This window comes from Tenrec ecaudatus, chromosome 10 (assembly GCF_050624435.1).
Source record: "Tenrec ecaudatus isolate mTenEca1 chromosome 10, mTenEca1.hap1, whole genome shotgun sequence".
NCBI lineage: Eukaryota > Metazoa > Chordata > Mammalia > Afrosoricida > Tenrecidae > Tenrec > Tenrec ecaudatus.
In genome coordinates, this window is record NC_134539.1 from 114656461 (window position 1) to 114674606 (window position 18146).

Below are 18146 nucleotides of genomic sequence, written 5' to 3' on the forward strand. Positions count from 1 at the left end.
CCACAGAAGATCAGAGTTCTACCTTCAGTAATATATGCACATTCTGATTCAACTGGTCCTTGCAGTCCCCTTCGTGTACCATTGCTTTCCTTCTTTCTGTGCTGCCTGTTTCCTTTCCTCCCCTCTTATAACTCTCCGAACATCGTCTCTGTTGAGTGAATCCCTTTCGACCCTAGAGAATTATTTGAACCCAGTAGTGAGTCCAGTTCCTGACCTGAAAAGGGAAGAGCCATAGTCTTGGGGGGTCCCACCAATCTGTATCTGGTCAGTAAGTCTGGTCTCCTTTGTGATTTTTTTGAGTTGTGGTCCACATTTTTCTACCACTCAAGACTTTCTAATATGATTCTTTCTAATTGATTTCTAATGTGTAGCTGGGGACCACTGCGTTCTGGTCTCAGGGTTGAGGCGCATGATGTGTGTGTAGTCCTTTGATCAATTGGGCTAATTGCTTCCTTATGTCTTTTGGTTTTTGTCACTTGTCTTTCCTCTCGATGGAGAGAAACTACTAGATGTACCTTAAGTGACTTTTCATTAGCTTTTAGACCTCAGTCACTATATGCCAAATTCGGATATAGAAACTAGTTTTCTTAAGTTAGCATAATTAATCAGACTTGCATTTAAACTAATATGGCTGTAGTGGCCTGTAAGGAATTGCGTGTGGTATAGTAAGAATTCTGTCCGGCTGACGACTCACCATAGAAATTTGGTGCTTTTTCTGGCAATTGAATGTTACTCCTCTCCATTTGGACCATCATGTTTGTAAGTGCTAGTTACCCAAAATACACTGTGACTGTATAAAGTCTTTCATTTCTATTGGGATTTTTACAGAACTTACTTTTTAATCCAAGTAAACCGTTCTCGAGAGGCAGCCAGACAGCAGATGTAGATCTAATGATAGACTGCCTTGTCTCTTGCTTTCGAATAAGCCCGCACAACAACCAACACTTTAAGGTGAGAGCATTGCTTTTTAGCCAAGTATGTTTACTAATGTTGATAACTTTTGTAAATGTGAAAGATTGGAAAGATAAAAAATTATTCCTTTACTAATATTTCTCAATGATGTTAATTTTCATAGTTTCATACTTTAAAAAATGTTTATTTTTGCAGTCCTGTGTTCTAATTTATGTTACTGGGTATTTTTCTTATAGAAATTGTCTCATTTTTTACTCCTTTATAGATCTGTCTCGCTCAGAATTCTCCTTCTACATTTCACTATGTGCTGGTAAATTCACTCCATCGAATTATCACCAATGTAAGTCTAAAAGGTATTGCTATATTAGTTTAAAAAAACAAAAACCCCCTTTCTCCTCCTCCTGCCCTTCCCATGTCCCCTCCTCCTCTAAAAGAAAGGTGCTCTTGGTTCCAAAGATACATGATCTAGGGAGTTTTCAGAGGTGGCTATATGTGGCAAACTGATAAAAGAGTTTTATTTTTTGTATTTCATGTCAACCTAAAATTCTTATTATGTGAAGTTAGGATAAATTAGGGTCCTTTGGAGAGATTAATCTAAAATATTTGGTCTCACACATTCTTAATAATCACCTCACTGAAAAGATGTCATTCTAGGATTCTTTACATGTTAGTTTAGTGCTCTAAGCCTTCCTCAGCATTGATACAATTTGACTTGTCACCTTTTTTTAACCATTTAGGTTTAAAAGTAGTGAGTAGTATTTTTCTTTTAATCATTTTATTAGGGGCTCATACAACTTTTATCACAGTCCATACATACATCAATTGTGTAAAGCACATTTATACATTCATTGCCCTCATCATTCTCAAAACATTTACTCTCCACTTAGGTCCCTGGCATCAGCTCCTCATTTTCCCCCTTCTCTTCCCACTCCCCATCCCTCATGAACCCTTGATAATTTATAAATTATTATCTTGTCATGTCTTACACTGTCCAATGTCTCCCTTCACCCACTTTTCTGTTGTCTGCCCCCCAGGGAGGAGGTCACATGTAGATCCTTGTATTCAGTTCCCCCTTTCTAACCCACCCTCCCACCACCCTCCTGGTGGCGCCACTCTAGTGAGTAGTATTTAAACAGTTACTGAATGCAGTCCATTTACAAAATGATAAGACCATACTTGATTTCCCTTTCAATCCTCAAGCAAAATGAAATTCACACAGTTGAAAGGAGGGGAGGTATCTACGTGATACAAAAACATGTCAGGCACTACAAGGTACTTATGGACCCTTTGAGCTGACTTGGATACATTAGGCAGAGAGATAGTAAAACTATTAATATTTGGAACAGTGGGTTTAAGAAATTTTGTAAGGATTAACAGTTACATTTTAAAGATTCTCAAGGACTGTCTTCTATAATTTCACTTTTACCTATTTACAAAGATATTCACACTTATGTGTCAATTGGTAGTGCAGATGGTCAACACGGTGATCTGCTTCAGAAAGAACCAAGTAGTGACAATCCTTGGGGCACAGTGCCACTCTGAGACACACGGGCCACCTGGAGTCCACTTGAGTCAGTGGCAGCAGATTGGTTGGGCAAACAAGGCAGAACATTGTATTGAGGTTTATTTTCAAGGCCATTAAAAATATAAAAAGGTGATTTTTCCTCCCCTGATTTATATGTAATTCAAAAAATGTATTTTCTTTCCCCCTTTGACTCATGCTACACAAAATATTGTATTTATTAGGATGACTAGTTGTATATGAATGCTTATATTTTATATGTAATAAACCCAATTATTTAATTTTTTGGTACTTTGCGGCTAGCTACTTTAATTGTGAAATATTTTTGTCTACAATTGACTATATAGAGCACTTTCAAGCATGGACTTGGCACTGCTGTAAGTGGCTGAGCTGCTCCTTTCTGGGTGTGAAGCATGCCTGGAGTTACTTCATGCATGCCTCAGTGTACCTGGTGAGAGCGGTTGTGCATCCTTCTAGACTATCATGAGTACTGCATGTGGGAAGGTGTGCTTTGTCTCTGTCAGAGGCCAGGTCAATATGAAACTTTTATTAAAATATACTATAGTGACTGATTTCTAAAATATTAAAGCATCAGTAATAAAATAGAATACTGGTAAATATACAACTTTATTGAGTTTATAAGATGTCTTTAAAAGTTATACGTCATACAGAGATGCTGTATTGTTATAGATTGTTACTTGTTTGCCCTGCACCCACTCTTGGTTTGAGATTGATATTGAATCTGAAGTACTTTCTGATTAAAAAAGTCAGAGCTAGAAGATAAATCTGCAAACTCACAGAATCGACTGTTCCTAAGAGCCTAACTGAAGAACAGTTACTATGACATACAGTTTTCCTGGCTATTTGGGCTCCTAAGCCTACATTCATTCAGAGTGTAAGCTCTCTTCTAAATGATTCCTGGTTCAATACACCTCATTAGTTCCTCTCTTTCATTGTTCTTTAGGCAGTTCACAGATGTTTCAAGTTTGTATTCTTAAATAAGATAGAAGTCTTAATGTGTTTTGTGGATTTAACTAGAAATACTATTGGTGTTTGTAGTTTTGCATTGCTTTTGTGAAGTACACATGCTTAATTTAGAAGTACTATGTTTAGATGTTGACAAATCTACCATTTCTTAGAAATTCGGAAAGTGTGTTGACTAATGTACTTTTATCATGTAAGGGTTTAGCAGTTTCTAAAATGATTCATAATAATGTCACCTTTCAGAAATTGTGACATACATTGGGAGTGAGAGGAGCTTCAAAAGTTTGTGGGAGAATGGCATTGAAAGATAATGGGAATTTCCACAGATTGTGTTGAAATCCCTTCATATAAGAGGAATTAGAGTTAGCAGATCTATATTATGGACTCAGTAGTGAGGGACTTCTTTACACACACACACACACACACACACACACACACACACACAGTCACTGGGAAATTAAACAGTAGCACAGACACGTACGAGCTGTATTCATAGCCGTCACTGGTCCCTGCTGTGACTGGCACAGTACTTAGTGTTCTCTATTTTCTTTCTAGCAGTTCATCATCTTTAACTTACACAGAGTTCTTACATTGAGAATCAGATGGTCTTTTTCTATCCAGAGGTGTTTCAGTTGAGGAATTATGTCTGAGGCATTTGAAAATGTGCTTAAATGTTCTCTACAAGAATTGCCCCCATGGAACTCTTCTTATTATTTACTTATACTAATTTCTTGGCAATAAACCTAGTATTTTCCAGGGCAAATATAACACATGTACTTTAGTTTATTGTAATATACTAAAATTATCACCAATTATATAAAATCTAAAGTGGTTTTATAAAGTAAACCTGGTACCACAGTATGGTTTGAACAGTAGTATTGAATGTAAATAACAGTAATTTGCAGAGGATGCATATGTCGTTAGCTAATTAGCTTCTGACAAAATATGGGCTTGCTCGACACGTTGATGACTCCGCACAGCTCACTTAGGGTTATTTAGCTCTGAGTTAGTTAAGCTAGCAAATACCTAGAAATCAAATTTTACTCGTTTTCTTGGACAGTAACCAACTTTCCCAAGGATTGAGAAATTGATTATGTTACCAAAAACAATCATACTATTCCAGAAATGTATTTCCTTCCCCCACAAGTTTTAGGTTATGATAAAAAAACTGAGTATACTCAAAACATTCTGGAAATTGGTGTGAAGAAATTAAATGTTGAGAATTTAATTAGTGGTGAGTAATAAGGAACCTCGGATTAGGGTGGAAGTATTAAACCCCCTCTTCACGCTCACCTGCTATTTGAATTTTACCTTTCGTTTAGCTGCTGCTTTTCACAGAAATTGAATAAGTTATTCAAGCCTGCATTGCAACGCAACCCTTTTCCAAGCACGCTTTCTGTATTTCTAGGAATTCATCCAGTTTTTTCACATCTAATCAAACTGTGTAGATTTAGGGATTTTTAATTGTCTTTTCATAATACATTTATTTATCCATTTTAAAGAATTATGCTTTGGTATGAAGTAGGCATTGAAAAGTAGACATTAAAGCTAACAAATTAAACTGCAATAGAAAAATTTTAGTTTAAAATGATTATATTTAAAAAATATCTGCCTCAGGTCAGTTTATCTTCGCTTAAATTGAGTTTTAGTCTTCCGTGTATTATGCCATCCATATAGAGCAATTTGATTGTAGATTCACTAATAGCATTATCTCATTTACTAATCTCATGTTGTAATTATCATTGTTTATAAGCATACAGTATTGGTTTGTCACATACTCCTTGAACGTTGTGTTGAACCACTAATCTCTTTTAAAGCTTTGCTAATAGCATTCTTATGTTGGAAAAGATAGACTATGTGAACTGTGTAAAACATTAAACTTAGAGAAAGATTGGCTCTATTAATTAGCCTCCAAAGACTTTTTTTCAGATTCACTAGCTTTCCAATGAGAAAAGCCAGTCTCACATGTACCCATGTTCATGAAGTGGGATGTTTGTCTCATGCTCCGTATTATACCGAAACGTACACGTGTGGCTTATTGTCTGAATCAGACACGTTATTTGAAGACTTTGGCAATTATGGTGTGTGTTTGCATGATCTTAGGAGTTTCTGCCCAATGGCCAAAACTTAAATCCAGAGTGACAACAGCAGCATAAAACTCATGCCAATTTCTGCTTTCTTCTTCTTTATGGTATTTCTGTTTTTCTGCAGTCTGCATTGGATTGGTGGCCGAAGATTGATGCTGTTTATTGTCACTCAGTTGAACTTCGGAATATGTTTGGTGAAACACTTCACAAAGCTGTGCAGGGGTGCGGAGCACACCCAGCTATACGAGTGGCGCCGGTAAGAGAAGCTCTAAGGTTTCAATGTGACTGTCTTCCTATTGCATTTTAGCGTAGTTCCTCCTCTGCCTGCTGTTTTGATTATTTTAGGAAACCAAATGAGTTCTATCTTTTTGTCTATAAATCTGTAGGTATATTGTATATTGAAATATTACTGCCGTGCTTAGTTGGTGATTGTTTTTCACTATTTCAATGAGCTGAACTTATTTTTTTCATATAGTTTCTTTTTTCTTTAACAGTGAAAACATTTTGATTAGCTCCTTTTGTGATGAATAAAGGAAGTTGACTCCTGGGTTGTGGGGAAAGGCCAGCCCCCACAACTAATCACGGGTTCGATAAGCGCGGTTGTACGGTTAATATAGCTAAAGATTATAGTAAAGTCCTAGAGAGCATGAGAGATAAAAGAGAGATGGAAATAATAGAGTCAGACATATTTCATGGTAGTATGCTCATCTCAGCCCCGCTTGGTGGTCGATGTGGAGAGAGGGGGGTGGGAGAAGGAAGACAAGGGGAAAGGGAACAGGGGAGAGCTCTCTATTGCACACCCAGGCCTATATACCTTTGGGGGGCGTGCAGGCCCACTAATTACAGGTAAAGACATAGGTCACTGGAAGGGGTTGCATTATACAGCAATGAGAGGGAGTCGATCTAGGGGTGTACACGCAATAGGAAGGGGAGGGATTGGGGTATCCATGTGACAAGAAGGGCGGATCCTAGATTCAGGATGGCAGCCTAACTTTGGATGTCACTGAGCCAGTTGGACCTGTTCCCTGGCTCAACTATAGACCATTATCAGTAGGGTGTGAACTCCACCTACAGGAACCAAATCAATGCTTTCAGGGGCCTATAGGGAGAGGTAGCCATTATCCTTAACAGCAAGGAGCAGACCCTACCTTGGTGGGACCTGAAAGTTGTCTGGCAACAGACTGCCTTTAGGGAGGCTGTCTCTAAGCATCTGACCTCCCACCATATGTTACAAAAAGCCACTAATGTTTGGTATGTCTTTGTGGGGAGACAAAGCTGGGGGAAAAGCCCCTTTATAATACCTCACCAGGTTAAAGTGAATCTTCACATGAATACATATTGTACTCATTGAATGCTGAATGTGACATGTAGGAAATTAGATATACGAAATAAAATTTAAAACACAGCTTTTGGAACTGTCATTTGCTTGCTGGTGATTCACCACTCAAAATGAGAAGAAACAGATGCAAATATTCATTATGAATTGGAATGTGGAATGTATGAAAGATGAACCTAGAAAGACTGAAGATCAACAATGAAATGTAAGGTGTAACGATAGATGTTCTAGGCATTGTTGAATTGAAATGGACTGATATTAGCTACTCTGTATCAGAAAACCATATGGTTTATTGCATGGTTTGGAATGGCTGGGAATGATAAATTTCAGGAGGAGTAGTGTAGCATTCATCATCCACAGGAATATTTAAAGATCTGTCTTTAAGTACAGTGCTGCACTTGGTAGGATAATATCTTTACATCTACAAGGAAGCCCAGTTAATACAACTATTATTCAAATTTATGCATCAGTCCACTAAAGCTAGTGAGGAAACATTTTAAAAATTTACCCACACTCAGTGTTAAATTGATCAAACATTCGATCAGGATGCATTGATAATTATTGGCGATTAAAATGTAAAAGTTGGAAGAAGAGAGGAAGTTACCACAGTTGGAAAATAGGGGCTTGGTGATACACGTGAAGCTGGAGATCACACAGAATTTTGAAAAACCCAAAACTTCTTGATCGTAAATTCACCTTTTCAACAACATGAGCAGTGACTACACCCATGCATTGTACCAGGCAGAATATACAAAAATCAGATTGACTGCATCTGTAGGAAGTGGAGAAGCTAAGTATTAGAGGCCAAAATGAAGACAGGGGCTGACTGTAGAGAAAATTATTAAGTGTTCAAGTTTAAGTTGAAATCGAAGAACATTAAGATAAGCCCATGAGAGCAAAAATACAGTTGAGTGCATCCCACTTGCCAGTTGAGAACATCTCACTGGACACTAACAGAAGACCTGAGGGACGTTAGTTCTATCCAACAGGAAAAAAGCAAATGATCATTACAAAGACAAGAAAGAAAGAAAAGGTCAAAATGAATGTCAGAAGGGACTCTGAATTTTTCTCTTGACTGTAGATTAGCCAAAGTAAATGAAGAAAATGAACTAAAAGAGCTAATTAGAAAAATGTAAAGGGCAGCTCAAGAAGAAAAACATTATGGTGAAATATTCAAGAGCTGGAGTTAGAAAACCAGAAAGGAAGTACTTGCTCACTACATCTCAAGCTGAAAGAGCTGAAGAAAACAGAGGGCCTCAAGTTGCAGTTTTGAATTCTCTGGACTAATAATTAAATGATGCAGGAAGTATCAAAAGAAGATGGAAAGAATACACTGAGTCAATGTACTAAAAAGACTTGGTCTACATGTCAAGAGGTAACAGATGATCAAAAACTAATGCTACTGAAGAAACAAGTCCAAGCTGCACTGAAAAATTTTGCAAAAAATCAGGCCCTCAGGATTGACAGAAGGCCGTTGAAATGTTCTAGCTGGGGAAGCACTGGGAGCACTCATGAGCTATGCCAAGGAATACGGAAGACTGCTTACTGCTTGGCGAACTGACTGGAAGAGATCCGTGTTTGTGCCCATTCCAAAGAGAGGTGACCCAACAGTGCAGAAATTATTCAAAATAATTGATTTCATCTGCAAGTAAGTTTTTGCTGAGCAGTTTAAAAACCGTTGTTTCAGTACATTCGCAGGAGCTGCTAGAAATTCAAGTTGGATTCCGAAGGGGAAATACAGGAGGGATAGCTCCCGTTACTGGCATCAGTTGCATCTTGGCAGAAAGCAGAGAATATCAGAAATACATTTACTTATGTTTTATCAGCTATGCAAAAGCACTCAACTGTGTCAATTGGAAACGAAACTGGATTCCTGCTAACATCTGCAAAATGGAAGACCACTTAATTAATGAATTGCTTCATTAAGAAATGACATCTCTTTAGAAAGTTATATACATATATATATAAAACACCCACTAATAGTAAATTAAAGTGTGTAATTGGAATATTTTTCATTGAAGACGTATGTTCCATATTAGACTCTTGTGCTGTAACAAGAGTATTATGTTGGTACCTATGATAAAAAAGGTAATGTCAGCAAAAGATTTACTCTTTAGGAATAGTTACTGAAAAGAAAGTAAATTTTGAGTTTGCTAAGTGTTCCTGGCCCCGGGAGTAGCAGGTGAGTGGTGGCTAACACTTAGTTACGTGTTAGTCAATGAATGTGTCCAGTTTGAAAGGTTTGCCTTGACTTAGAATGAAAATTAAAATGATGTATTAAATACACGTATTAAATAAATTATGTATTAAATATAATCACAATAAAAACAATGTATTAAATAATATGCAGTAAAACATTTGCCGTGGGTATATAAATATAAAAGCAGACATTGTTTATAGTTTTTACTATTTCTTTTCTGTAGTGTCGTTCTTACAGTAAATGTGCCCATTAGCTAGTCTTATCTGCGGATCAAAAGCCCTCATTGTTCTTGGACATAGCACATTCATTTCTCCTACTTCGTGTTGAGAATCGTTGCTGTGGGTTGTAGAAAATGTGCATGTGTACTTTTTATGTTTGAAAGACTGGCTTGAATACTCACTGCGTTTATTTTGAGTACAGATTATGAACTGCTCGAGTGTAAGTTGAACTTGATGTTCTTTTACCCATCTGCTGAATTAAAGGCATGGATACAGCAATCGGAAGCATGAAAATAGAGAAAAAAGTGATAGTCTATTTAGAATACAGTCGGATTCTTTTCTTTGTTAGAAAACATCCATATAGTTAATTTAGCTCACCACAGTAATCCGTAGTTGAAACACATTTTCCATGATTTAATCTTTCTCAAAGAGCTCTTTCTCTGGTTTATGAATGTTATTCAGGCCAGAGGCATTCTGTAACTTGAGAGAGATGGAATGCTGAGGAAGGAAAAAGCAAAATTACAGTTAAAATGTTAAATACAATGATGAGCTATATAACATAAATTCATCAACTTTTTGAAGCACATGTTTTTACTCGAAAGGGATGTGTGTTACTTTTTATTGATTTACTATTGAAATTTTTTATTCCTTATAAGTGTATAAAATAATGAATCTTATAATTGATAATATCTTAGATTCTCTAAAACAGTTGCTCATGTATATGAGGTGTTTGTTAAGTGAACTGCCCAATGCATATTTTTGTGAGACTGTAGACTAAATGTTTTCTCGCCAGTGTGTTCACGTTTTAGAAAATTATGTTTTACAGAGGCATTCGTACGTAAATAGGTTTTCCCTTAATTTTTATTAGATCATATTTGAATTAAAAAGTGAAAGATAATAATTTTATACCTATGAATATTAATCTTATCCTTAAATTTGGCAGATTTGCATTAATACCACACATTTGTTAGTATAACATAGTTGTGTTTGCATTTTCAAAGCTGTTTTTTAAAATAATAGATTTAAAATGTTGGCTCATTATTCTGAATCTGATTTTTACAAGGTGCTGTTACGTTTTGTTTTTGCTTTAGAGTCTTACATTTAAAGAAAAAGTAACAAGCCTTAAATTTAAAGAAAAACCTACAGACTTGGAGACAAGGAGTTATAAGTACCTTCTGTTGTCTATGGTGAAACTAATCCATGCAGATCCTAAGCTTCTGCTTTGTGTAAGTACATTTTATGGAATAAATGCTCTTAAACTGTTACACAAAATTAATTTGTTATAACCGGAATGCCAAGCACTTACTGACTCTTTCGGATTATACCTGAAAGCTAAGACTCATCCCTAAGAAAACAAACTCATCGAGAACACTCACGTAATTCAGTTAGGTGACCTGACTCTTCTCAGTTTCCCTTCTCTGTAAACTCACAGCCTCTGAGCAAGCTCCTCTCTCCTTACACTGTTACTAGTCTGTTTATTGTCCAGGCATCATTTTGGGATGGGTGGCGGGAGAGATGGGGTAAAAGCTGTGAAGCAATCATAAATCATAGTGTTCTCCACTTCTACATGGATTTTTTTATATCTCCACTTGCTATTGCTAGTTTTTCTTTTCTCTTTCTTCCCATTGTCAGCCTTCTAGTATTATGGCCTCTAATTGCAAATTAAAAAGAGGAGAAGATGAAAATGGTGTGGTTAGTAATCATTTATTGTCACAACTATCCTTTCTGTCTCAGCCAGTGTTAAACCATGTCCAAAGGAAGTGAGATGAAGTCTCCATCTTCACTTCTCAGGAGCATTCTTTATCTCTGCGCTTCCTCTAAGACAGCTGTGTCTGTTCACAGCCCACGATAAATAAACGCAGTCTGCTTTGCCAACACCATGATTCAAGTGCATCAACTCTTCTCCAGTATTTCTTACTCTGCCCAACTTTGACTTGCATATGAGCCAATTGTCAATACTGTTTGGGTCAGCCACAGTTTAGTCCTCAGAGTGAAATATTTTCCCTTTAATACTTTAGACATATCATGTGTGGCAGATTTGCCCAGGGCAATAAGTACATCACTTGGTTCCTTGACTGAGGAGCCATATGAAATGGATCCTTGGACAATTTTAGTCTTCCTTCACTTATGTGAGGATTTTGGTTTTCTGTACAATCAGTTGCAATCCATACTGAAAGCAGTAGTCTTTGATCATCTACCAGTAAAATGCCTCAAGGATTTTTCATGTTCAACCAGCAAAGTTGTATCATCTTCATTTCACACACTGTTCCTGAGCCTCTCTCCAACCATGATGCTGCATCCTTCTTCATACAGCCCCCAGCTTCTCAAACCATCTCTTATCATACAAGTGGAATACAGTGGTGATAGGAGGAGTCCTGGTGGTGGCAGAACCCTGGTGGCGAAGTGTGTTACGCTTAACTTAATAAACTGCAGGGTCAGCAGTTTGAAACCATGATTAGAAATCTACATGGGCAGCTCTACTCTGTCTGTAGGGTCACGATGAGTTCGAACTGACTGAGTGGCAGTAAGCTTTTGGTTAGTATCCTACTGTGTGATTTGCTGACATCAGATGGATCTTCGCTGCAAGCCGAGAATACCAAAACAGTGTTTACTTGTTATTAACTATGCAAAGGCATTCGACTTTGTGGAGGGAGGACTTGAAGCACTTAATAGTTAAAATGAAAGACTAGAGCCTTTAGTATAGAAACAATTTAATGTAAAGGAAAAAGTTCTCACAACTGGGCCAGTAAGCATTCACGATAAACAGAAAAGCTCTAAGTTGCAAAGGATTTCATTTTATTTGGATCCACAATAAATGTTCCTGAAAGCAAACAGTAGTGAAGAAATCAAAAGATAAATTACTTTGGGCAAATCTGCTGCAAAAGACATTTATTAGCAAAAACCATTAGCAGAAATTTCACTTTGAGGACTAAAGGAGCCAGACTCAAGCCATATTTTCAATCTCCTTATGCAAGCAACAACTGGACAATAAAAAGGGAAGATTGAAGAAGAATTGATGTCTTTGAAATTATACTGTTGGCAAAGAAAATTAAATATACCATAGCCTAGCAAGAGAACGAGCAAATCAGCCTATGAAAGAAGCACAGCGGGAGGAGGAGATTACGTCTCCCCTACTTTGGACATGTGTATCAGGAGTGAGTCGTTTCTGGAGAAAGATCATCATCTTAAGTTGACATGGTTTTCTTTACTGCCATAGTTGGTAGAGGGTCAGCAGGAAAGGGGAAGCTCCTCAACGAGCCGGGTGCGCAGCGGCTGCAACAATTTTGAGGATAGTTAGGCTCCAACCTAATGAGTTTGCAGGACCAAGCAGCGTGGTCCTCTAAGTGTTTTGTGAACGAACTCAAATTAAAAAAAAAAATTACACACTTAGTACTTTTTTTTTTTTTAAACTGGGGAAAGGACAGAATTTGATTCCCAAGAGGTCTGTTGATCTGAAAAGATCAATGGACTCCTTGAAAAGCCTATATAAATTTGTGCATGTTATGAATCTAATAGATTCCATAATTAGAACTTTAGTATGAAGAACTTAGCGCATAAAATGATAAAAGTGGTGAATACCCTTTCTGCACATTTGCATGGTAATGTTATTTGTGTTGATTATAATAATAGACTACCATCATTCTTTTTTTATGAGTATAATTCAAGTTCAGGCAGTGTGCCTGATTCACAGTACCTTTCATTTTACATATCTTGCTGTTTAAAAAGCAGAAGTTTAAACAAACCTGCTATTTTTCAAGTTTGTTATTTAATAGGTAGAAAGGGTCATTTAAAATTGATACTATTCTTTGCTGCCATCTAGTGGTTAAATAATTTTTCTCGAAATAACATACTTAAAAAACAAAAACCTGTTGCCCTTAGAGTTGATTCCAATTCTTGAAGCATGCCTAGCCCCCTATTTTAGGTTGTTTTATTTATTTATTTTACATTTTTATTGGCACCGAATGCACATATCATACAATTAAATAGTTCAACTGTTCAGTCATATCAAGGAAGAATTGTATAACCATTATCAGAATCAATTTATAACATTCCCCATCCTTGGCCTCTTCTCCCCACCCTGCCCCCAATGGGCTAAATTACCTTTAAAATGAGTTGTGTAATCACAATCAGTTCTAGTGCTCCCTGCCCCCGGGAGAGCCCTTTTAGTCCAGAGTAGAGCGCTGCTCCTTAAACAACTTTCTTGGCCGTCATCTTTACGGACGCAATTTGCCAGGCCTGTCTGGTGGCCTTGCTGGGTGGGCTCAAACTGGGAACCTTGAGGTGAGTAGTAGTGCATAAACAGCGTTTGCTGCCTCTTTGCGAAGATGGTGCCAAAAGCAAAGAGGGAAGCCCCTGCCCCTCCCATAACGGAAGCCAAAGCGAAGACTTTAAAGGCCAAGAAAGCCTTCCTGAAAGGCGTCGACAGCCACACACACAAAGCACATCACCTACCTACTGGTAGCCCAAGACCCTGAGACTAAGCAGGAGGCCCAAATAAATACCTTTGAAAGTGCGCCCCCAGGAGAAACAACCTGGGCCATTATGCCATCATCAAGTTCCCCTTAACCACAGTCTGCCATGAAGAAGATCGAAGGTCACAACACACTTGTGTTCATTGTGGATGTTAGGGCCAACAAGGTAGCACCAGACCAAACAGGCTGTGAAGAAGCTTTATGACATTGATGTAGCCAAGGGCAACACCTTGATCAGGCCTGATGGTGAGAAGAAGGCATATGCTCCACTGGCTCCTGACTATGACACTTCAGATATTGTCAACAAAATTGGTATCATCTAAATTGAGTCCAGCTGGCTAATGCTAGATATAAACTTTTTTAATAATATAAAACAAAGCGGTGTATGTCAACCAGAGACCTTCAAAGTACCCATAAATAAATAGGTGAAATAGCCATTGTAAATATTATTTCATGTTATATATATATAATATATATTCTAAATCTTTGTAAATGGAGGTATTATAGGAATAATTACTAAGTAGCCTCAATCATGGTATTTTAAAAATAGTGCTATTATTTTCTGTTTATTCCATCTCTGTATTAATCTCTGTTGCTCTCCATTTTTCTTTAGTTTGTGTTTTTCTTCTTAATTTCTTGTAGTCATTTCTGGGCACCAAAGTGATGGTGATTGTTTGCAAAAGGAAAACTGACTGCACCCCTATTTAAAATCTGTTACTTGAAATTGCTCTTGGAAGAAAGACCAAAACATTCCAGATAGTCCTACAAGGTTATGTAAATTCTTACTCCTAATTATTACTCCTGCCACATTAGCATCGCATGTCTCTGTTTTCTTCAGTCTAGTCATGATGGCCTTTTCCTTAGTCCCGCTCACATTCCACATACCTCCCCCCCCTCCCATCTCACCTTTGCACTTAGCATTCCTTTGCCTAGGTCATACTTTCCGTCTTACTGAGTAACTCCTGCTAACTCTGGGCTGTCATCATTGTCTTCATCTAGTTGGTGCTGACTTAAAGTGACCCTCGAGGACAAGGTAGAAGTGCCCTGTGCATTTCTGAGCCCTGTGCATTTTTGAGCCCGTGGCTCTGTGGGAGTAGAAACCCCCTGGAAGGAGAGCTGTTTTTGTGGCTGGCCCACAGCCCAATTCGTAACCTCTGTGCCACCGGGCTCTTGTCATCATTGTCCTACGGAGCCTTGCTTGAACTCATGGAGAACCTGGAGATAGCTCAGCAGGCAGTCATTTGAACAGAACAAAGGGATGCAATGCTTTAAAGTCAATGCTTATTCAGCCTGTATGCCGAAAAATAGTCATAGAAGCTGAACTATGAAGAATGTGACATCAGGATTAGAAGAAAGTTCATTAACATCTGCAATAGGCAGCTAACACAACCTTGCTTGTGGAAAGTGAAGAGGAATCGAAGCACTTGTTGATGAAGATCAAAGACTATAACATTCAATATTGGTTACACTTAAACATAAATTAAAAATTCTCATAAATGGGCCAATAGACAGTATAATGATAAACAGAAAACATCGAAATGTCAAGGATTTCCCATTACGTAGATCCACAGTCCAAAACTGGAAGCAGCAGCCATGGAATCAAGTGGTATATTACATTGGGCAAATCTGCTGCAAAATAGCTGTTTAAAGTGTTATCATACGAATATGTCGGATACAATTGATGTATGGTTTGTAACAAGAGTTGTAAGAGCCACCAATAAAATGATTTTAAAAAAACGTGTTAACAAAGATGTTATTTTGAAGAGTAAAGGTGTCCAAGCAAAAGTATTTTTAACGACCTCACATGAAAGAATGACTGAATAAGAATTGATGCATTTGAATTATAGTGTTGGCAAAGAACATTAAATATACCATGGACTGTCAGAAATGAGCAAAATTGTTTTGGAAGGCTAGCCAGCATGCTCCTAGTAGTGAGGGTAGTGAAACCTTGTCTTGCATGCTTGGATGTGTGATCAGATGGGACCAGCCCCTGGAGAAGGAGCCCGTGCTTAGTGGAGGGTCACCCAAGAAGAGACCCTCAATGAGGTGGATTGATAATGGGGGCTTGAAATAATGTGCTCAAACCTATGAGCCATTGTAAGGATGGCTGAGGACGGGCACGGTTTCACTTGGAGGTGCTATGAGTCACTATGGTGGCTCCAATTTGTCAGCATCCAGCAACAACAAGGAGGCCTCTCATTAGGCATATTTCCCTGTTTTTATACCAGTTGTGTACGTTTTTCCTTCTTATCCCATTTGCAATTTTATACCTTTGTTCTGATTATTTTTTGGCTTCTCTGTTCTTCAGCACACTGCAGAGAATAGGGTTGGAAGCACATTATTTTTTTCATAATTGTGGCTTTAGTGTTCATTAAATATTGGGTTCTGAATGAATAAAAACAAAAGTCAAAATAAGCATACAGTTTTAGATTAGTGATTTATTAGGGTGAGAGCTTACCTTCATCATCACGGAGATGAATCATTAGTTAGCAGAATAAAATATGAACACAAGTTGCATTGAACTCATTTAATGAGCATATTTTCTTGAAATGTAAGTAAATACTTTGAAGTTATGGAAGTTACATTTTTAACAGTTATTAACATAATTCACACATACAGTTTGGTAGTTTAGTCATTAAAAAGAGTTATACAATCATCACTGCAATCAAATTTTTAGCTCAGATGCACAAATGTTCTTTTTTAAATCATTTTATTGGGGACTCATACAACTCTTATTACAACCCATAAATGCATCAATTATGTAAAGCACGTTTGTACATCTATTACCTTCATCATTCTCAGAACATTTGCTCTCCACTGAAGTCCCTGGCATCATCTCCTTATTTTCCCCCTTCCTCCCAGTACTCTCCCTCATGAACCCTTGATAATTTATAAATTATTTTGTCATATCTTATACTGTCCAACGTCTCCCTTCACCCACTTTTCTGTTGTCTGTCCCCCAGGAAGGAGGTTATATGTAGATCCTTATAATCCATTCCCCCTTTCTATCCTACCCTCCCTCTCCCCTCCCACTATCGCCACTCTCACCACTGGTCCTGAAGGGATCATCCATCCTGGATTTTCTGTGTTTCCGGTTCCTATCTGTGCCAGTGTATATCCGCTGGTCTAACCAGATTTGTAAGGTAGAATTGGGATCATGATAGTGGGGGGTGGGGTGGGAAGGAAGCCTTTAGGAACTAGAGGAAAGTTGTATGTCTCATGGTTGCTACACTGCCCCCTGACTGGCTCGTCTCCTCCCCACGACCCTTCCATAAGGGGATGTCCAGTTGCCTACAGATGGACTTTGGGTCCCCACTCGCACTCCTCCACATTCACAATGATATGATTTTTTGTTCTTTGATGCCTGATACCTGATTCCTTTGACACCTCGTGATCACACAGACTGGTGTCCTTGTGGGCTTTTTTGCTTCTGAGCTAGATGGCCGCTTGTTTACCTTCAAGCCTTTAAGACCCCAGACACTATATCTTTTGATAGCCGGGCACCATCAGCTTTCTTCGCTACATTTGCTTATTCACCCATTTGTCTTCAGCAATCATGTTGGGGAGGTGAGCACACAGTGGTATGATGTTTTATTCTTTGATGCCTTATACCCTATCCCTTCGATACCTCGTGATCACACAGGCTGGTGTGCTTCTTCCATATGGGCTTTGTTACTTCTGAGCTAGATGGCCGCTTGTTTACCTGCAGGCTTTTAAGACCCCAGATGCTATAGCTTTTGATAGCCGGGCACCATCAGCTTTCTTCACCACATTTGTTTATGCACCTATTTGTCTTCAGCAGTCGTAAGTGGGAGGTGAGCTTGCACAAGAATTCTTAAGTGGAATTATATAACTTAATCACTTAATCATATTAATATTTGTACAATCAACACCATAATCAATTTCAGAATATTTTCTTCTCATATTCGTTGTTAGCTCCCCATAACCCCTATCCTGGCCCTGTCGTTTCCCTATCTATCCTAGTTACTTTCTGTATCTACCTATTGTGAATTTCATATACAGAAAATCATACAAAGTCAACAGAAAACCCCAACAACATTGACTAGACAAAACATAAAAGAACCTCAGTCAAAGAGAAAGCAGAAAATATTAAAAAGCTGCTTTAAAGTGGGTCAAAAGGGAGAGTAAGTGATAAGGTAAGACACTTGAATAACTATTCTTCTGCCTTGTGGGTGTAGCGCTCCCTCTGGCACCAGTTGTGTAGGTGTGGGCAGCTTCTTCTTATTGAATGGAGAGACTGTCCAGGATGATGATATAGCCTTTAGGCATCACACATGTCTGCCCTTGATGACAGTCATTTTTAATATGAAAACTATTGAGCTCTAAGTCAGAAGTGTTTAAGCTACTTTAGGTTGTTGCAAGACTGTGTTTACGGGTAACCTTATGTTATGGAT

The 18146-nt window shown here is 38.0% G+C and overlaps 1 protein-coding gene across 4 annotated transcripts in view; it reads left to right on the forward strand.

Moving 5' to 3' along the window:
• NF1 (neurofibromin 1) overlaps positions 1-18146 on the forward strand; it is a 268504-nt gene that overhangs the window by 85303 nt on the left and 165055 nt on the right. For all 4 annotated transcript variants that reach the window (XM_075561360.1, XM_075561359.1, XM_075561358.1 and 1 more), the window contains exons 10-13: positions 829-951; positions 1178-1252; positions 5630-5761; positions 10351-10485. In XM_075561360.1, coding sequence (XP_075417475.1) covers positions 829-951; positions 1178-1252; positions 5630-5761; positions 10351-10485 — 465 coding nt within the window. The remainder of the gene's footprint in view (positions 1-828; positions 952-1177; positions 1253-5629; positions 5762-10350; positions 10486-18146) is intronic.